This window comes from Oryctolagus cuniculus, chromosome 3, assembly GCF_051225735.1.
Source record: "Oryctolagus cuniculus isolate XC-2025 breed Fujian yellow rabbit chromosome 3, ASM5122573v1, whole genome shotgun sequence".
Lineage (NCBI taxonomy): Eukaryota > Metazoa > Chordata > Mammalia > Lagomorpha > Leporidae > Oryctolagus > Oryctolagus cuniculus.
The window spans coordinates 8,065,138-8,084,298 of NC_142869.1; the positions used below are offsets into that span (position 1 = coordinate 8,065,138).

The following is a 19,161-nucleotide window of genomic DNA, read 5'->3' on the forward strand; positions in this document are numbered from 1 at the left end:
TGGGTTTGTAAACACCCAGGGATGTGCACACAGTCCTGGGTATGTGTTTGTGGGAGGAAGCAAGCAAGAAACTGACAGAAGGAATGCAAACCCACACTGGATTTGCTTAAACTGATATCACAATGCATAGAGCTAAGTGCTAGGGATGAGGCATATACTAATGATTATATTAGAACACTTGGAAACTATCATTTCTGCATCCCATAAAACATCTCAGAAATTTCTCTTTTGGATTTTTTGAGTAGGGGTTGCAATTATTGATGAAATGAACATCTGTATTTTTTGGACATTTTCACTTTATTTCACTGAATGGTTTACAACCTTACGACTAGTACCATGCAGCTTTGAGAATTTACTTCTCTTCAGAGCTTAATTAATAGTTTTTGACTTTTTGGCAAAATGTCCCATACTGCTCCTAGTATACCAATGTTGTCTTTCTGGTAATTATCAGGTAAAGGAGAGATGATATAAACTACCGTCCATGAAATCCTTTATCACTTGCTAAGTAACAGAAAAATAAATAGAACCTAAAACTTCAAAGAATTCCTAAGCTAAATAACAACATCACTCTACGAGGTAGTGTCTCCTGAAAGAATTCTGACTTTGCACACATTCACATTTGTCCACCCAGTTCACATTAACAGCAAAGACTCCCAGCTGTAACTTCATTCCTTTCAAACTTCATTAGCACAAGATTCTGAGGACAGGAGTGTGCTCATGCATTCACAGTTGACTTGGTTTAACAATATATGTTGGCGTGATCAAAAACTATTAAATAATTGATATTGATTTTTTTTTAAAATATGAAATTTAGTAGAGCTGAAAGGTTTTTTTTTTTTTTAAGATTTATTTATTTTAGGGGCTGGTGCTGTGGCATAGTGGGTAAAGCACCATCTGCAGCGCCAGCATCCCATATGGTTGCCGGTTTGAGTCCCTGCTGCTCCTCTTCCAATCCAGCTCCATGCCATGGCTGGGAAAGCAGTAGAAGATGGCCCAAGTTGGTTCCCTGCATCCACATGGGCTCCTGGCTCTTGGCTTCAGATTGGCCCAGCTCCGGCCATTGCAGTCATTTGGAGAGTGAACCAGTGGATGGAAGACCTTTCTCTCTGTGCCTCTCAGTAACTCTGCCTTTAAAAAAAAAGATTTATTTATTTGAAAGACAGAGTTCCAGAGAGGCAGAGGCACAGAAAGAGATCTTCCATCTGCTGGTTCATTCTCCAAATGGCCACAATGGCTGGAGCTGGGCTGATCTGAAGCCAGGAGCCAGGAGCTTTTGTGGGTCTCCCACGCAGGTGTAGAGGCCCAAGGACTTGAGCCATTTTCGACTGCTTTCCCAAGCAGTAGAAAAGTGGAAGAGGAGCAGCTGGGTCTGGAACCAGTGCCAGCTTTACCCGCTACGCCACAGCCCCGGCACCATAGCTGAAGGCTTTTAAAAACTATGAAGCTTATGCTATCCCACCCTGAAAAGACTGTCTCATCGTTTGCACAGAGGTTATCACTGTAAAGTCAACGAGCTCCAGAGCAGAGATGGGGAGATGGTGAAACAGTTGTCTTGTTGACAATGCAAGTAGTATGAAGTGAACATGTGGAACTGAAGCGAAGAAGTCTATATCCTTGGCCCAAACTGACTTCTTTAATGACATTATAAATTTTGGACAACCTCAAAAAGCTCAGCAGATCCAAAGCAGAAATGAAAGATGGAAATGTCACTCATATGATAGCTGCTATTTTTTAAAAATAACTTTTCTTTATTTATTTCAAAGTCAGTTACAGAGAAAGGGAGAGACAAGACAGAGATCTTCTAGCCACTCGTTCACTCCCCAAATGGCTAGAACGGCCAGTACTGGCTGGATCAGACCAAAGCCAGGAGCCAGCAGCCAGCAGCCACATCAGGGTCTCCCACATGGGTGGCAGGAGCCCAAATCCTTGGATCATCTTCTGCTGCTTCTCCCAGGTCATTAGCAGAGAGCTGGATTGGAAGTGGAACAGCAGGGACACAAACCGGTGTCCATATGGGTGCCCATCACAGGTGGTGGCTTTACCCACTAAGCTGCAAAGCTGACCCTAAAGGCTGCTATTTTTAAAAAGTAAAAGGTGCTGGCGCTGCGGTGTAGTAGGTTAAGCCTCTGCCTGTGGTGCTGGCATCCTGTATATTGCAGTCACATGGGGAGTGAACCAGCAGATGGAAGCGCTCCCTCTCTCTGTAATAAATAAATCATTTTTTTTTTCGTCAGGCAGAGTCAGACTGTGAGAGAGAGAGAAAGAGACAGAGAGAAAGGTCTTCCTTTGCCGTTGGTTCACCTCCCTCAAGTGGCTGTTATGGACAGCATTGTGGCCGGCGCACTGGGCCAATCTGAAGCCAGGAGCCAGGTGCTTCTCTTGGTCTCCCATGCGGGTGCAGGGCCCAAGGACCTGGGCCATCTTCCACTGCACTCCCGGGCCACAGCAGAGAGCTGGACTGGAAGAGGAGCAACCGGGACAGAATCCGGAGCCCTGACCGGGACTAGAACCCAGGGTGCTGGCGCCGCAGGCGGAGGATTAGCCTAGTGAACTGCAGCGCTGGCCCAAATAAATCAATCCTAAAAAATTAAAAAAATGGGACCGGTGCTGTGGTGCAGTGAGTTAAGCCACTGCCTTCAGGGCCGGCATCCCATATGGGTGAGAGTCTGTGTCCCAGCTGCTCCACTTCCAATCCAGCTCCCTGCTAATGTACCTGGGAAAGCCCTTGAAGATGGCCCAAGTGCTTGGGCCCCTGCACCCGAATGGGACACCTGGAAGGTTCTGGCTCCTGGCTTTGGATTGGCCCAGCTCCGGCCACTGCAGCCATCTAGGGAGTGAACTAGTGGCTGGAAGACCTCTCTCTGTCTCTCAAATGAATAAATTAATTAAAAAATATATAAAAGTTTAAAACAAAGAAATGAAGTCTGTGTTGGGAAAGATGTTTACATTCTGGAAGATACAGTATATTAACACATTACAAAAATATGATGAAAAGTTAGAGTCTAACTTTACAATATAGTTTTTGTAAATCTTGAAAATGATTTTGAGAGAAGTACATGTATACTGAATAAATGAATCAAAAATGATAGTAACTACTTAGAAATTGAAATGTATTTATATAAAGGTCCATAAAATTAGGATGAATAATCAGTAACTTCTGCAAAATTTTCTTTTCACCTCTCCAAATCTACTTTGCTAAAAATGAGTCTTCAAGGGCCAGCGCTGTGGCACAGCAGGTGAAATCCCTGGTCTGTAGTGCTGGCACCCCATATGGACGCCGGTTCGAGTCCCGGCTGCTCCACTTCTGATCCAGCTCTCTGCTTTGGCCTGGGGAAGCAGAAGATGGTCCAAGTCCTTGGGCTCCTGCAATCATGAAGGAGACCCAGAAGACGCACCTGGCTCCTGGCTTTGGATTGCTCAGCTCTGGCTATGTGGCCATCTGGGGCATGAACCAGCGCATGGAAGATCTTTCTCTCTGCCTCTGCTTCTCTGTAGCTTTATCTTTCAAATAAGTAAATAAATCTTTAAAAAAGAGTCTTAAAAAAAAAAGAAAGAAAAGAAAAAAGAGCTTTCAGGGACTGGCTTGTGGAGTAGCAGTTTATGTAAAGCTGCCTCCCGTGTTGCCAGCATTCCATACGTATGGATGCTGGTTTGTGTCCTGCCTGCTCCACTTCCAATCCAGCTCCCTGCTAATGGACTGGAAAAGGCAGCCGAAGATGACTCAAGTATTTAGGCCCTGTGGGAGACCTGGATGAAGCTCCTGGCTCCTGGTTTTGGTCTGGCCAAGCCCTGGCCTTGTGGTTACCTGGGGAGTGAACCAGCAGATGGAAGATCTTTTTTTTTCTCTGTAACTCTTTCAAATAAATAAAAAATCTTAATATATGAACAGAATACATACCAGGCTGTTAAATGCCCTACTTTCAAGTTAGCAATTAGGAGATCTGGTATTTCTGCCTAAGTTATACATGTCCATTTAATGTACCAAACATAATTACAGTCAATATAAATATGTACATTTTTTTACTTTCTGAAAGTATGAGAAGTTTTGTGCGAAGTGTCAAGACACACGAAATATCAAACACTGACATGAGTTTGAGAGACTGCCATGAACAAGTTTCAAAACAGGTGTCTTAAAATTCTGCTATGAGTCACCCCCATGGGTATGGATTGTGGAGAATCTGCAGAGAGTCTCTCTGAGGTGAAGTAGGGCTGTGGGTCTTTCTCCCTCTCCCCAAAGAGAGGGGGCTTCAGAAGGACCACCTGGAACACTCAGGATGATCAGGTCACTGTGTGTTGATGCCTGACATATAACGTAACCAGCGTCCGCTACTGGCTGAGGCACCAGCACTGACAGCCTGTTACATTCCTACCCACAAGAAAGAAAAATACGCAGGATTACGTCAGTGGAGCAGAAATGGGTCAAGTGGGAAAGAAAGCTGTGCTAGGACCATTTGAAAACCGGCCCAAGAGGTCACCCAGGAAGGCAATGATAAGAGAGAATGTGGATAAACTAATTTGTAAACAGATTCCACGTATTATAAAGTAACTGTAAGATTTTTCATTTCATAAGGATGAATCAAGTCATGGACTGCTGAGTTGGGTTTCTGTATCAGAGGAATAAGTCATCCCACTGAATAAACTGTCAAAGGTCAACTGGAAAACGCTGATGTACCACTCCATGAGTTCTAATACTTTAGATATGGCCATATACTCAATTAAATGAACAAAGCGAACATAAATCTGTTTGCTCACCTTTGGACAAGTGATTTCAGTCTGCTGGATCATGATAAGAGCTGAAGCTATGAGAGCCCCTTGCCTTACGTAGTTCACAGGGTCATTTGTCATTGGTTCTAGCAAATTAATTGCTTCCTGAAAACATTAGGGAAAAAAGAACTTTGAATAACATTGACATGTTCAGATTTTGAAATTAGTTACAGTCACACTAAGTCAGCATTCTCATCCAACAGTATAGTACCATGTTAGTTTAAGACTGCTTTAACACAATAGTTCAGAACAAAGTATACTTTACGCTTCAATGTAATTGATATGCAGTGAAAAAAAAATTTAGAACCTGAGTGCTTTTGTGTTGCTATAAAAGAGGTCATAAGCAGGGGCTGGTGCTGTGACATGGTAGGTGAAGCCACCGCCTGTGGTGACAGCATCCCATGTGGGTGCCGGTTTGAATCCTGCCTGCTCCACTTCCGATCCAACTCTCTGCGATGGCCTGGGAGGGCAGTGGAGGATGGCCCAAGGCCTTAGGCCCCTGCACCCATGTGGGGGACCCAGGGGAGGTTCTTGGTTTCAGATTGGCGCATCTCTGGTCATTGAGGCCAGTTGGGGAGTGAACCAGAGGATGGAAGACCTCTCTCTCTCTCTCTCTCTGTCTCCCCCCTTCTCTCTCTGTGTAACTCTTTCAAATAAATAAATATGTCTTCAAAAAAATAAAAAGAAAGGTCATAAAGTACAAGAACATTATTAAAAGAATATGGGCTCATTATTTGATAAGCATGTATTATGTTATCCCATATAATTCTCTTAATTATAAAAACAATAAACAAAAACAAACATCATCACCAACAACACAAAATAATCTTTATAATTACAGGAACTGAGAGTCTGCAAGGTTACATTACTTGCCTAAAGTTACAGAAATAGTAAACGCAGGCTAGTCTAACTCCAAAACCGATATTACATATTATACCTCCACCAAATACTAGTGTAACATAACACAAGATCTGACTTTAAAAATTAAATAAAAGCAAACAAAGTGGCAGGTGTTGTGGCGCAGCAGGTTAAAGCCTTGGCCTGCATCACCGGCATCCCATATGGGCGCTGGTTCTAGTCCAGGCTGCTCCTCTTCCAATCCAGCTCTCTGCTGTGGCCTGGGAAGGCAGTAGAAGATGGCCCAAGTGTTTGGGCCCCTGCACCTGCATGGGAGACCTAGAAGAAGCTCCTGGCTCCTGGCTTCGGATCGGCGCAGCTCTGGCTGTTGCGGCCATCTAGGGAGTGAACCAGCGGATGGAAGACCTCTCTCTCAGTCTCTACCTCTCTCTGCAACTCCTTCAAATAAATAAAAATAAACCTTAAAAAACAAAAACAGAAAATCTACCAACAGTAGATGCTGGAGAGGATGTGGGGAAAAAGGGACACTAACCTACTGTTGGTGGGAATGCAAACTGGTAAAGCCACTATGGAAGTCAGTCTGGAGATTCCTCAGAAACCTGATTATAACCCTACCATACAACCCAGCCATACCACTCCTTGGAATTTACCCAAAGGAAATGAAATTGGCAAACAAAAAAGCTGTCTGCACATTAATGTTTATTGCAGCTCAAGTCACAATAGCTAAGACCTGGAACCAACCCAAATGCCTATCAACAGTAGACTGGATAAAGAAATTATGGGACATGTACTCTATAGAATACTATATAGCAGTCAAAAACAATGAAATCCGGTCATTTACAACAAGATGGAGGAATCTGGAAAACATTATGCTGAGTGAATTAAGCCAGTCCCAAAGGGACAAATATCATATGTTCTCCCTGATTGGCGACAACTAACTGAGCACCAAAGGGGAAACCTGTTGAAGTGAAATGTACACTATGAGAAACAGTGACTTGATCAGCTCTTGTCTGGACTGTTGATGTACAATGTAATACTTTATCCATTTTAGTATCTTTTCTTTGTTTTGTTCTAGTACTATTGGTTGAACTCTGTGATTAACACACAATTATTAGGTGTTTAAATTTTAACTGAAAAGTGATCCCTGTTAATTATAACAGTGGGAATAAGAGAGGGAGGAGATGTATAATTTGGGACATGCTCAATCGGACTTGCCCCAAATGGTGGAGTTAGAATCGTGCCAGGGGATCCCAATACAATCCCATCAAGGTGGTATGTACCAATGCCATCTCACTAGTCCAAGTGATCAATTTCTGTTCACAACTGATCACACTGATAGGTCTAAGAGTCAAAGGGATCACACAAACAAGACTAATGTCTAACTGATAGAATCAAAAAGGGAGAAAACGATCCATCATGGGAAGCGGGATACACAGCCGACTCATAGAATGGCAGATGTCCTAAATAGCACTTTGGCCTCAGAATCAGCCCTTAAGGCATTTGGATATGGCTGAAGAGCCCATGAGAGTATTTTAGGCATGGAAAGCCAAGACACCCTGGAAAAAAAAAAAAAAAAGACCTAAACGAAAGATCTCTGCGAGTGAGATCCCAGTGGAAAGAATGGGGCCATCAAAGAAGGAGGTACCTTTCTCTGAAGGGAGGACAGAACTTCCACTTTGACTATGACCCTGTCGGAATAAGATCGAAGTTGGCGAACTCAAAAGGCTTCCATAGCCTTGGCAAATCATGACTAGAGCCTAGGGTGATTACTGATGCCTTAAACAAGAGTGTCAAATTGTTAAGTCAACAACAGGAGTCACTGTGTACTTACTTCTCATGTGGGATCTGTCCTTAGTGTGTTGTCCAATGTGAAATAATGCTATAACTAGTACTGAAACAGTATTTTACACTTTGTGTTTCTGTGTGGGTACAAACTGATGAAATCTTTACTTAATATATACTAAATCGATCTTCTGTATATAAAGATAATTGAAAATGAATCTTGATGTGAATGGAATGGGAGAGGGAGCGGGAGATGGGAGGGGTGTGTGTGGGAGGGAAATTATGGGGGGGGCATTGTAATCCATTAACTGTACTTTGGAAATTTATATTTACTAAATAAAAAATAAATTAAAAAAAAAGACAAACAAATAGAAAAATCCTTCTCCAAATAAAAAAGACCTCATTTAGAATGGCAGAATAAATTAAATCAAAAAGACTAGAATTGACTTAGTGGCTACAATTCACAAGACCTTTTGTGATGAGATTTTCCATTATTTTTACCAGAATTTCTCCACTATCATATTCTCCAGAATATCAATTTTATGGAAAAAAAAAAAAAGACTCCTAGTTAAATAAGTTTGGAAGCTCCAGCATACTATTATCTCCTCTTGCAGACTCAGAGTGAATATATATTTTATCAAAGGCTCTAGGAATGTACATATCATAATAAAGAAATCTCACAATAACATAAACCACTCCACCTGTGTTTATCCCATACATTCACTGTATTTGACCAAGTGCACCTCTGTCTCATGTAACTTGTACTAACATACTGCAGGACCTTTGGGAAGCCCCTTTTTGTAAGGTTCCTCACACGGTACTTAGATAGGTAAAAATCTAGGAGGAACAGATCAACAGGTTTACAAGATCATCCAACTTATTTCTTACTCACTTTGTCATTTCTCAAGCATCCTTCATGCCAAGACTAAGGAAAGGAAGGAAAAATGGGATGCTTCTTTGGAAATAGTTTTAGAATCCTCTACATACGGACTAGCACACACACACACACACACACTTTTTTTCATTTATTTGACAGGTAGAGCTACAGACAGTGAGAGAGAGAGAGAGAAAGGTCTTCCTTCTGTTGGTTCACCCCCCAGATGGCCGCCACGCGCAGATCCGAAGCCAGGAGCCAGGTGCTTCTTCCTGGTCTCCCGTGCGGATGCAGGGCCCAAGCACTTGGGCCATCCTCCACTGCCTTCCTGGGCCACAGCAGAGAGCTGGACTGGAAGAGGAGCAACCGGGACTAGAACCCGGTGCACATATGGGATGCCAGCGCTGCAGGTGGAGGATGAGCCAAGTGAGCCACGGCGCCAGGCCATATATATATATATATATATATATATTTTTTTTTTTTTTTTTAATATAAGACTTATTAGCAGGTACTACATACACCAGTTATGTGCATTCTTCCTCCCCATTCCAAGGGAAAATGTAATGATCTTGGGCAGAGTAGACTTCAAACACATTGTTGATATTTTTTGTGAAGCAGTCATGACAAATATAACCAAATTTTCAACTTTTAAGTTAGAAGTCAGTAACCCAGCCTTGGATGGATATAATATAATTTCAAAGGTATATTTCAGAATAACAGATGTTTCAGGTTTTCAAGAAATGAAAATAATCAAAACACAAACTCTCAGCCAGGTACTGATATACCTAGGATCACATAAATTATCTACAAGTAAAATACACTTGTTTAGTATGAGTAATAAGAATGTTTCATTAAATTTACTTGTCAGGTGTTGAGTTTCAAAGAACATTTGTACCTAGATATCATATTATGTTTAGAATTGAGAAAGAAAAAAATCTAGTTCACATTTAACTTAGAGGCCAGATGTAAATGTCAACTAAAGACCTGAGGGAAAAAAATACTTAGTAAAACATCCATCCACATTCTCCTTTGTTTACAGAACAGGTGCATCATGGAAAAAAAGTAAATGTCAGTTTCTATAAATTGCACCTTCCATACCCAATGACCTCTATAATAAAAATGAAGATACATTTTCATCTAAGAAACTGTACAACAAATGACCAAAAGAGTGACTAATTTATCTGTAAAAGCATGATAACAGTCTCTCTCACATATACACATACACACGTGCATGCATGCACATAAATGCTTTGTTAAAGGGAAGGTGCACCTCTGGAAGGCAGCCAAAGGGTGTCTGTGTGTGCTATGAGAGTCAGAGTGATGATCGTGTCACAACTATGAATCAAGAAAACTTGCCATGCAAGCAATAGTGCATTTCTTTATGAATCTCATGGCAAATTATGTTTTCAAATCATTACCTTGCCTAACCGAACTCTTTATTTTGTAATTTTTGAGTGTTTAACATAACCAGGATATCTATTAAGGTTAGAAATGAGAAAACAGGCAAATAGTATATGATTTGTTTAAAACAGAAACGTTATAAATCAGTTGTTTCTGGTGGGTTTGGATGAGAACTTTGATTTGCACGATAGTAATTATCCAAACTGAACATGGAAAATGACCAGAGTAGTTCTTTAAAGAAAAAACTGTTTTCCTCCCCCTCCTCTAAAGAAGTCGATGATTTGACTAGAAATTCAACAGAAATGTTTCAGGCACATTACAGCATCCATGTAATATGATGGTTTGTTCTTAAGCAGTTTCGGGTAATGCAGTAGTGAAAATGAGGGAGGACTGGGAAGCTCTGTGAGGCAAGCTCAGCTCCACAGACCACATTACACTTGTATTTTTACAGCTGTTACATAAACCTTTTCTGCGAGGGAAAACAGTCTGGCGCCAGGAAGAACCGACCCCACTGGCGCTGGGCTTTACCTTGTTTCCTGTGCCAGCACAGCAGATCCCCAGGGCCATCGCTGCTCCATAGCGTACATGAGGGTTGTAACTCTCTGACAATAAAGAGACAACACTCGGGCACTGCTCAGGGGTCCTGATAAGAAACAGAGAAAATGAAGACAATGTTTTATGTAACATCGTTTTAAATCAAGATGGAAGAATTTTACCCAAGTTGTCATTTTAGTAAAATTATGGGAAGCAACAGAGTAACACATAAATTGCAGAATTAAAAAGCTCACAGAATTCTAAGTACTGATGGGAAAACGTGTCTTCAATATTCAGAGGACCACAGCTTTTCACTGCAGTCACTCCCTAGTGCCGCTTCCAGTGCAGGGCTGGGGGACAGTCATGTCAGGGAGAGCACACTGCTCTATATCCATGTTTCTTATTTCCTGGTCACTACAGTTCTCTCAGAAGACAAAGATCATTTGTGGAGACTCCTGGATGGTCCAAAGCTGCATAAAATATTTAGAGCCCTCGTATTATTCTAGTTGAGTATTAAAAGAGTAAACTTGATAATCAGGAAATAATTATTTTTTGCATTTAGCAATTGCATTGGTAAGAAGTAATAGATAAATTTAAAAAAAAAATCCTCTTCATATTTGTGGCAAAAACAAAAACAGGATGCAATTAACTACTGGAGTACTTGACCTGTAGCAACATTGGCTCAGAGTAAGGGGAGCTTCTGGGAGGCTGGTGATAGTATGATCTTGAACTGGGAGCTGGTTACACCAGTGTGGTCAGCTGTGAAAATGCATCAAGCTATAGGCTGCTTCTATGTACATTTTGGGGTATATATCAAACTTCATAATTTTTTTTTAAATAAGGACTATACATGGGGCTGGTACTGTGGCGTAGCTGGTAGAGCCACCACTTGTAATGCCAGCATCCCAAATGAGCGTGGGTTAGAGTCCTGGAAGCTCCATTTCCAATCCAGCTCTCTGCTATGGCCTGGGAAAGAAGCAGAGGATGGCCCGTGTCCTTGGGCCCCTGTACCCGTGTGGGAGACCCAGAGGAAGCTCCTGGCTCCTGATCGGTAGCTCTGATTGTTACGGCCAGTTGTGGAATGAACCAGTGGATGGAAGACTGCTCTCTATCTCTCTGCCTCTCCTTCTTCCTGTGTGTAACTCTTTCAAATAAATAAATAAATAAATCTTTTAAAAAAAGGACTATACACTTATGAATGAAAGCAGTTATTACCACAAATCAATTCAAATCTATAAAAGAACTATCTTCCATCCTCAAACTCAAGTGGCAAATTCAAATTTCAAATGAAAAGGAGCCAAGTTTATAAAAACTGTATTATTAAAATTAAGTTCTGTAGGGCTGGTGCTGTGGCATAGCAGGTTAAGTCACTGCCTCCAGTGCCTGCATCCAATATGGGTACCAGTTCAAGTCCCAGTTGCTCCACTTCCAATACAGCTTTCTGCTAACACACCTAGGAAGGCAGCAGCAGATGACCTACTACCCACCTAGGAGACCCAGAAGATACTCCTGACTCCTGGATTCAGCTTGGCCTACCCTTAAGCCTTGTGGCCTTTTGGGGCATGAATCACCAGATGGAAGATCTCTCTGTCTCTCTCTAACTCTGTCTTTCAAATAAATATATACATCTAAAAAAAAGAAAGAAAGAAAGAAAGAAAGAAAGAGAGAGAGAGAAAAAGGTTTCCTCCTGTAACAGAGCCCATCATTTTTCTTGAAAATCGTTGGGGCCTGTGATGCAGCATAGCAGGTAAAGGCACCACCTGCAAAGCTAGTATCCCATATGGGTGCTAGTTTGTATCCCAGTTGCTCCACTTCAGATCTAACTCCCTGTTAATGGGCTGGGAAAAGCAAAAGATGGCCCAGGTGCTTGGGTCCCTGCCACCAATGTGGGAGACTGAGATGGAGCTCTTGGCTTCAGCCTGGCCCAGTGTTGGTGGCTGCAGCCATCTGGGGAATGAACCAGCAGAAGGAAGATCTCTCTGTCTCTCCTCTTTCTGTAACTCTGGCTTTCAAATAAGGAAATAAATCTTTAAAAAAATTATTTTCAGTTTGACTAAGTATCCTTATATGAATAATGTGGAAAAATACTAATGGCAACAACATGGAAAAATAGTAGGGTTTCATAAACAAACAAACAAAAAGAACTGGGAAATAGAAGAGCTCTAGTTTTAATTTTGCTAACTTGTTAGTTGTAAGACATTAAGCAAGTCACCTAGGTTTTTGTTTCTGTAATTACAGATAGATCTTTTTGATTATTTTGCAGGAATAAAAAAATCAGATGAGCACATAACTGAAAATTTAGTGATGATATTTTTGCTTTCAGTTAATGCATCCTGAGATAAAAAACAAAGTTATATAAAAGGAAATCAGGAAGTTGAATACCCATATTCTAGTTCCTGTTCTGTCTCTAAACACCTGGGCCAATTTGGACAAGGTCTAAACGACCAGTTACTTTGGGGTCTCTTTCCTCATCTGAAGAAAGAAGGAATGGCACTGGTGACTCTGTAATGTCTGTTTCAACTTGACAATTCTATGGCTTTGAAAAATGAACCAATGATCATAGATCTAAATCAAAGCTCTTTATTACAGGGCAAGGTCTCTTCAATAAGTAATGTTCCTATGAAATAAAAATGATGTTTTAAGTGATGTTATACTAAAGAGGTTACTGAGGAGTTATTCAGCACCGGCTCCCTTTACTTATTATAGTTGATCTTCCCAATGTTCAACTTTTATTTTTACTCCTATTAGACTAAGAATCTAAAGTTCTTCCCATAATTTGATACCCAAATCTTCTGATAAACACAAGGATTTTGCCATCTAACAATAAAACCACCAACACTCCAACTGTCTCAATAGTCAAGGGCTGAGATGAACTTCTATATTTTTTATAAACTTATTTTATAAATAATTTATGTCATAAATTATCAGCACAGTAATAGCTACTATAGATAATATTTTGTATTACTTAAGAGACAAAAAGAGTCAAACTAAATTTATACTTAAGAGATTTAGTAAGTATTTTTTGCTATATTCAAGGTCATTTAATAGGTTAAGCACTGGGAAATGATGACAGCATTTTTCTATTACCTTTTACTCTTCAATTTATAAGCTACTCAATAGATGGTCATAACTAGGGAGAACTAACATACTCATGAGTATTATTTCATGAAGCTGAGTGCCTTTTAATTTTATTTAAATGCTCTGAAGTTTGGAACATGAAGACCACACAGATGGTTATGAAATGCCTCAAAAGTGAGAGCTGCCCTGGGACTTAAGGATGGGTATGATTCATAGCAGGACATATGTTTTGGGCAAAGGAATGAACACTGGTATATGCATAGCAAAATCAGGAAAAGGCAGTTGACGAACCATATTAGTTTTGTGTTGAGGAATAATGGGAAAAAAATCAGAACTACTGGTACAGTATCTGCTTGGGAACATGGCAGGCACCACGGGTTTCTAAGATGGTGCCCAGCCTTCTTTTCAATCTTCCCTCTGCCAAACTTAGCTGCCATTCTAGTCAGTGTATCATTCACTGTACCCCCATGTTCCTCCCCATTTCTTGCCTATGTTGACACTATAGTCTGCTTAGTCTTCTTCCTAATCCTAAACTTAAAATCCCATCCATTCAAGAGCCTGTTCAAATCATAGCACAGGTATGAATTATGGTTCTACCTGCCCTACTAAGCTAGTTGTTCTGATAACAAAATGAGATAATGCATGTGAAATGCTTTGAAAACTATAAAGTATTAGACAAATGTAGGTATTATTTGTAGGAACCTCTCTCGATTGGGTAGGCAGGGTCTAATTACATTTACTTAGCACTTATGTACAGGGTAGTGAATTTAAACTGTGACAAATATTTGGAAAATCTGGGTCATGGTTTAAGCTCCCTTAGGACTTAGTAACTATTTGCAAATCATCTGATACAGTAGTTCTAAATCTTTTTCTGCCCCAGGGTCTCCCTTACCCCATTAAATAAGCAGATACATATAATTTGGGGGGTCTAATATTTAAATGTAATAGCCTTTGAGGTTTTAAAATCTAGTTTATACAGTATCGTATAAAGGAAATGATAAAACAAGCAACCTCTTTACTTCTGGGTCATCATGAGGTATAGGCAGCAACATGTAAAAACATTACTCTAATCCCAAGTATATAAGTATTTAATGAAAAGAAGTCATGTCTACTTTCAAAAAATGAAACACATGCTGAAATAGAGTAACTGTATCCTGATGTGCTGTTTCAATAAAATTTCTTGACTTAAAGTTACCAGTCATGTTGCCAACGCTACTATTCATACAAAATTTTCAGAGCAGAAATTCTACAATGGCATACACAAAAGTCATTGCAATATCATCCAGCCATAAACTGCACATATGAATTCCTTTCTTTCAACACACTGGCTTTTAACTACTGTTTACAGAATACTGTATGAAATCTCAACAATAAATCATATTAACACATCTAGATGCTTTCAAGAATATAGTGTCCTCCCCACACCACGGCAATATATGTATAAAGGCAGAAACAATGTTTTAGCATGACCATCACAGACAGAAATAAAACATTTTTAAAAAACGTTGACTAACTGGTTGGTTTTCCATGTGCTGAGTCATTCCAAAGGCCCATGGCTGCCTGGCTGAAGCCGGGATGGGAGGTCAGGAACTTAAGCTGGGTCTTCTGTGTGGGTGTCAGGAACCCAAGAGCTTAGGCCAGCATCTGCTTCCCATGGTGCACATCAGCAGAAAGCTGGAATAGAAGTGGAGCTGGGCACTGAACCCAGGCACTCTGATATGAAATGCAGGTGTCTTAACCAGCACCTGTTTTGGCTTTTTAAGATTTACTGGGGTCAGCACTGTGGTGCAGCGGGTAGCCACTGTCACCTGCAGTGCCAACATCCCATATGGGCGCCAGTTTGTGCCCTGGTTGCTTCTCTTCCGATCCAGCTCTCTGCTGTGGCCTGGGAAAGCAGTGGAAGATGGCCCAAGTCTTGGGCCCCTCACCCACGTGGGAGACCTGGAAGGGGTTCCTGGCTTCAGATAGGTGCTGCTCTGGCCATTACAGCCATCTAGGGAGTGAACTAGCAGATGGAAGACTGGAAGACCTCTCTCTCTGCTTCTGCCTCTCTGTAATTCTGCCTTTCAAATAAATAAATCTTAAAAAACAAAACAAAAAAAAACCTCATTCGTTGTGGCAGAAATAAACCTTAAAATTAAAAAAAATTATTTATTTATTTGAAAGCAGAGTTACAGAGAGAAACCTCGAGAGAGATCTTTCATCCACTGGTTCACTCTCCAAATAGCTGCAATGGCCAAGCTGTGCCAGGCTGAATCCAGGAACCAGGAGCCCAAATGCTTGGGCCACCTCTGTTGTCCTCCTAGGTGCATTAGCAGGGAGCTGGACAGGAGGAAGTGGAGCAGCCAGCACACAAACTCCACACATCTGGGATGCCGGCACTGCAGCTGGCAGTTTAACCTGCTGTGCTACAATGCTGGTCCCTCAACCAGCATCTTAACTGCTGTGCCAAATGCCTACCCCAACAGAGGGAATTTTTGAGGCCATAAATTTCAGGATAGTCCCCTGGTAGGATTAAAATTTATAATTCCCTTTAGGGAAGCACCACAGTGTCAGAGGATTAATACAATATTGAGGAACTGACTACACCCACCCTATTTAATGACTTTATAATCCCTACCGACAGATTCCGAATAAATACTCTGAGCAGCACCCTGAATCGCTACGGAATGTCTTTAGCCAAACACATCATAAATATCTAAATCAGCACACAGAAAGAAGGAACTGCTGGCAGTCCCACAGTGACCACTCTTCTATACACCTAGGAAACTCACATCAGTCATTTCATCCCCTCATTCTCTACATTTAATCTGCCACCAAGACAAGTAAAATTCTCAAGTCTTATTTCTGTTTCCATTGCCTTGTCACCAGGCTCTGATCATTTCTCACGGGAAATTAATACAGTGATTCCTTCCAATATTCTGCAGTTTATTACGATAAAGAGAACATAAGTTTAGAAAAAAGAGAGATCTGGATGTGAATTCTATTTTTACTAACTTTTTCTTTAATTTGAAAGAGGGAGAGAGAGAAACAGAAAGAGAGAGAGAAACAGAGAGAGAGAGAGAGAGAGAATATGAAAATTAGAGAATCTTTCCCATCAGCTGGTTCATTTCCCAAATACCCACACCAGCTAAGGGCAGGCCAGGCCAGGCCAGGCGCTGGTTACTCAGTGAGGGTCTCCCACATGGTTGGCAGGGACCCAAGTCTCTGAGAACTCAGCCATTGCTGCTTCCCAGGGTGCACATTAGCAGGAAGCTGGTGGATTCCAATTCTTTTTTTTTTTTTTTTTTTTTTTTTTTTTTTTTTTTTGACAGGCAGAGTGGACAGTGAGAGAGAGAGACAGAGAGAAAGGTCTTCCTTTGCCGTTGGTTCACCCTCCAATGGCCGCCGTGGCTGGCGCGCTGCGGCCGGCGCACCGCGCTGATCCGATGGCAGGAGCCAGGAGCCAGGTGCTTTTCCTGGTCTCCCATGGGGTGCAGGGCCCAAGCACCTGGGCCATCCTCCACTGCACTCCCGGGCCACAGCAGAGGGCTGGCCTGGAAGAGGGGCAACCGGGACAGAATCCGGCGCCCCAACCGGGACTAGAACCCGGTGTGCCGGCGCCGCTAGGCGGAGGATTAGCCTAGTGAGCCGCGGCGCCGGCCTGGATTCCAATTCTAATGCAGCCATTTGTCAACAGGATGACATTCACTCACTCTCTCTAGGTCTTTGTTGCTGGATGCATGAAACAACATCTGCTCTACCTCAAGCATGCTGGGGAGAATTGGTGATAGAGTAAAATAATAAGCTACCTTTAAAGTCTAAATACATAACCAGATATTTGAGTTGCAACAGACCCAGGAATTTGGCTACTAATATGCTGTAGTTTGGAATCTTATTTTTAAAAAATATAGTTTGACTCATGTCCAAAGTTTCATTCAAAACAATATGTGGGAGGTGGGGACAGGGACGGGATGGGTATTTACCCTAGTGGTGTTAAAATGAAAATACTGGAGCCTGCATTGTGGGACAGTGGGTTAAGCTGCCACCTGTGATGCCAGCATTCCAAATCGGAGTGCTGGTTGCTCTGCTTCTAATCCAACTTCCTGCTAATGCACCTGAAAAGGCAGCAGAAGGTGGTCTGAGTGCTTGGAACCCTGCCATCCAAATAGGAACCCCAGATGGAGTTCCAGGCTCCTGGCTTTAGCCTGGCCCAGCCCTAGAACTGCAGCTTTTTGGGTAGTGGATCAGTAGACAAAGGATCCCTCTCCCTCTCTCTCTCTGCCTTACAAATAAATAAATTAAACCTTTTTATAAAAAGATTGAGACATCCAGATACCACATCAGAGTAATTTGTTTTGATTCTTGGCTCAAGTTCCTGATTTTAGTTTCTTGCTACCAGGGGGATGGCAGTGGTAGCTGAAGTAACTGGGTCCCTGCCACCTACATGGGAGACCTGAATTGAGTTCTCAGCTCCCACCTTTGGCCCTGGCCAGCAGACATTTTGGGGAGTGAACCATCAGATGACACATCTCTCTTTTCTCAAATAAAGAATTTTTAAATTTTATTTGAAAGCTAGACAACCCCCTCCACACACACACACCGCATCCCCAAACATATGCACAGATCTTCCACTCACTTGTTCACTCCCATATGCCCAAAACAGCCAGGGCTGGGTCAGGTTGAAGAAAAGCCAGGAGCCAAGACCTCAATCTAGGTCTCCCACAAAAAGCAGGGACCCAAATACTTGAGACATCACCTACTGCCTAGCAGGGTACACATTAGCAGAAAGTTGGAGTGAGAAACCAAAGCCCGGACCGAACGTAGGCGCTCCAGTGTAGGATGCAGGTCTAACAAATGGTGTCTTAACTGCTACACCATAAACAAAAAATTAAAAACAAAACAATATGGTAATATTATGATAATATGTAGAATTCTGACCTTCTGATTTTCTCATCAAATTTTTAGGGAGCTAATATTACAGAGGCTACTTACTAACTTGCCTCTCGACTGCAGCAAGGGTGAGATATTCTGTAGCAAACTGACTCCCAGGAAAGTGCTATCCTTCACAGGAAACAGCTTATCCTCAAATCGATCTTAAAATTTCATTTATTTTATGACCGACATTGCTCAAACATTATTACACAAACAATAAATAAAAGATATCATATATACTATTCTCCAAGTAACCACAACATTCACATGCTTTTCTTCAGTAGAAAAATCTTCTGAGAGGGATAGGACTCGTACGTAGGTTTTGTTTCCCAAAGGGTATTAACGATTTCTTCTTCTTTTTTTTTTTTTTTTTTTTTCTGACAGGCAGAGTGGATAGTGAGAGAGACAGAGAGAAAGGTCTTCCTTTTGCCGTTGGTTCACCCTCCAATGGCCACTGCAGCCAGCACACTGTGCTGATCCGATGGCAGGAGCCAGGTACTTATCCTGGTCTCCCATGGGGTGCAGGGCTCAAGCACTTGGGCCATCCTCCACTGTACTCCTGGGCCGCAGCAGAGAGCTGGCCTGCAAGAGGGGCAACCGGGACAGAATCCGGCGCCCTGACCGGGACTAGAACCTGGTGTGCCGGCGCTGCAAGGCGGAGGATTAGCCTAGTGAGCTGCGGCGCCGGCCTAACAATTTCATGAAGCCCAGAAACAATTTTGCCTGGAAAGATAAAATACAGGGAGCCTAACGCAGAGCTTGACCCAGGTGATCAGAGTAGAGACTGAAACACATTGTGAGAGCTATAAACGCAAGCATAAAAAGATGTCAGTTTCTAAGCCTAATAACAGTTTCACCTTCTGATATATTTTTCAGAAAAACAAGAGTTAAGATAAGGAATGACAAATAGTTCAGTACATTAGCTTAGACATTAAATCTCTTCAAGAGCACAGTAA

At 41.8% G+C, this 19,161-nt stretch overlaps 1 protein-coding gene across 4 annotated transcripts in view; it reads right to left on the bottom strand.

The window, feature by feature from the left end:
• The window catches only part of PSMD1 (proteasome 26S subunit, non-ATPase 1), a 100,654-nt gene that overhangs the window by 19,889 nt on the left and 61,604 nt on the right, over nucleotides 1–19,161 (bottom strand). For all 4 annotated transcript variants that reach the window (XR_016231858.1, XM_070070077.2, XM_070070078.2 and 1 more), the window contains 2 exons: nucleotides 10,208–10,322; nucleotides 4,753–4,869 (listed from right to left, as the gene is read on the bottom strand). Coding sequence is in view for 3 of the 4 variants with exons in the window: in XM_070070077.2 (XP_069926178.1) it covers nucleotides 4,753–4,869; nucleotides 10,208–10,322 (232 nt within the window). In the remaining variant the exon portion in view is untranslated. The remainder of the gene's footprint in view (nucleotides 1–4,752; nucleotides 4,870–10,207; nucleotides 10,323–19,161) is intronic.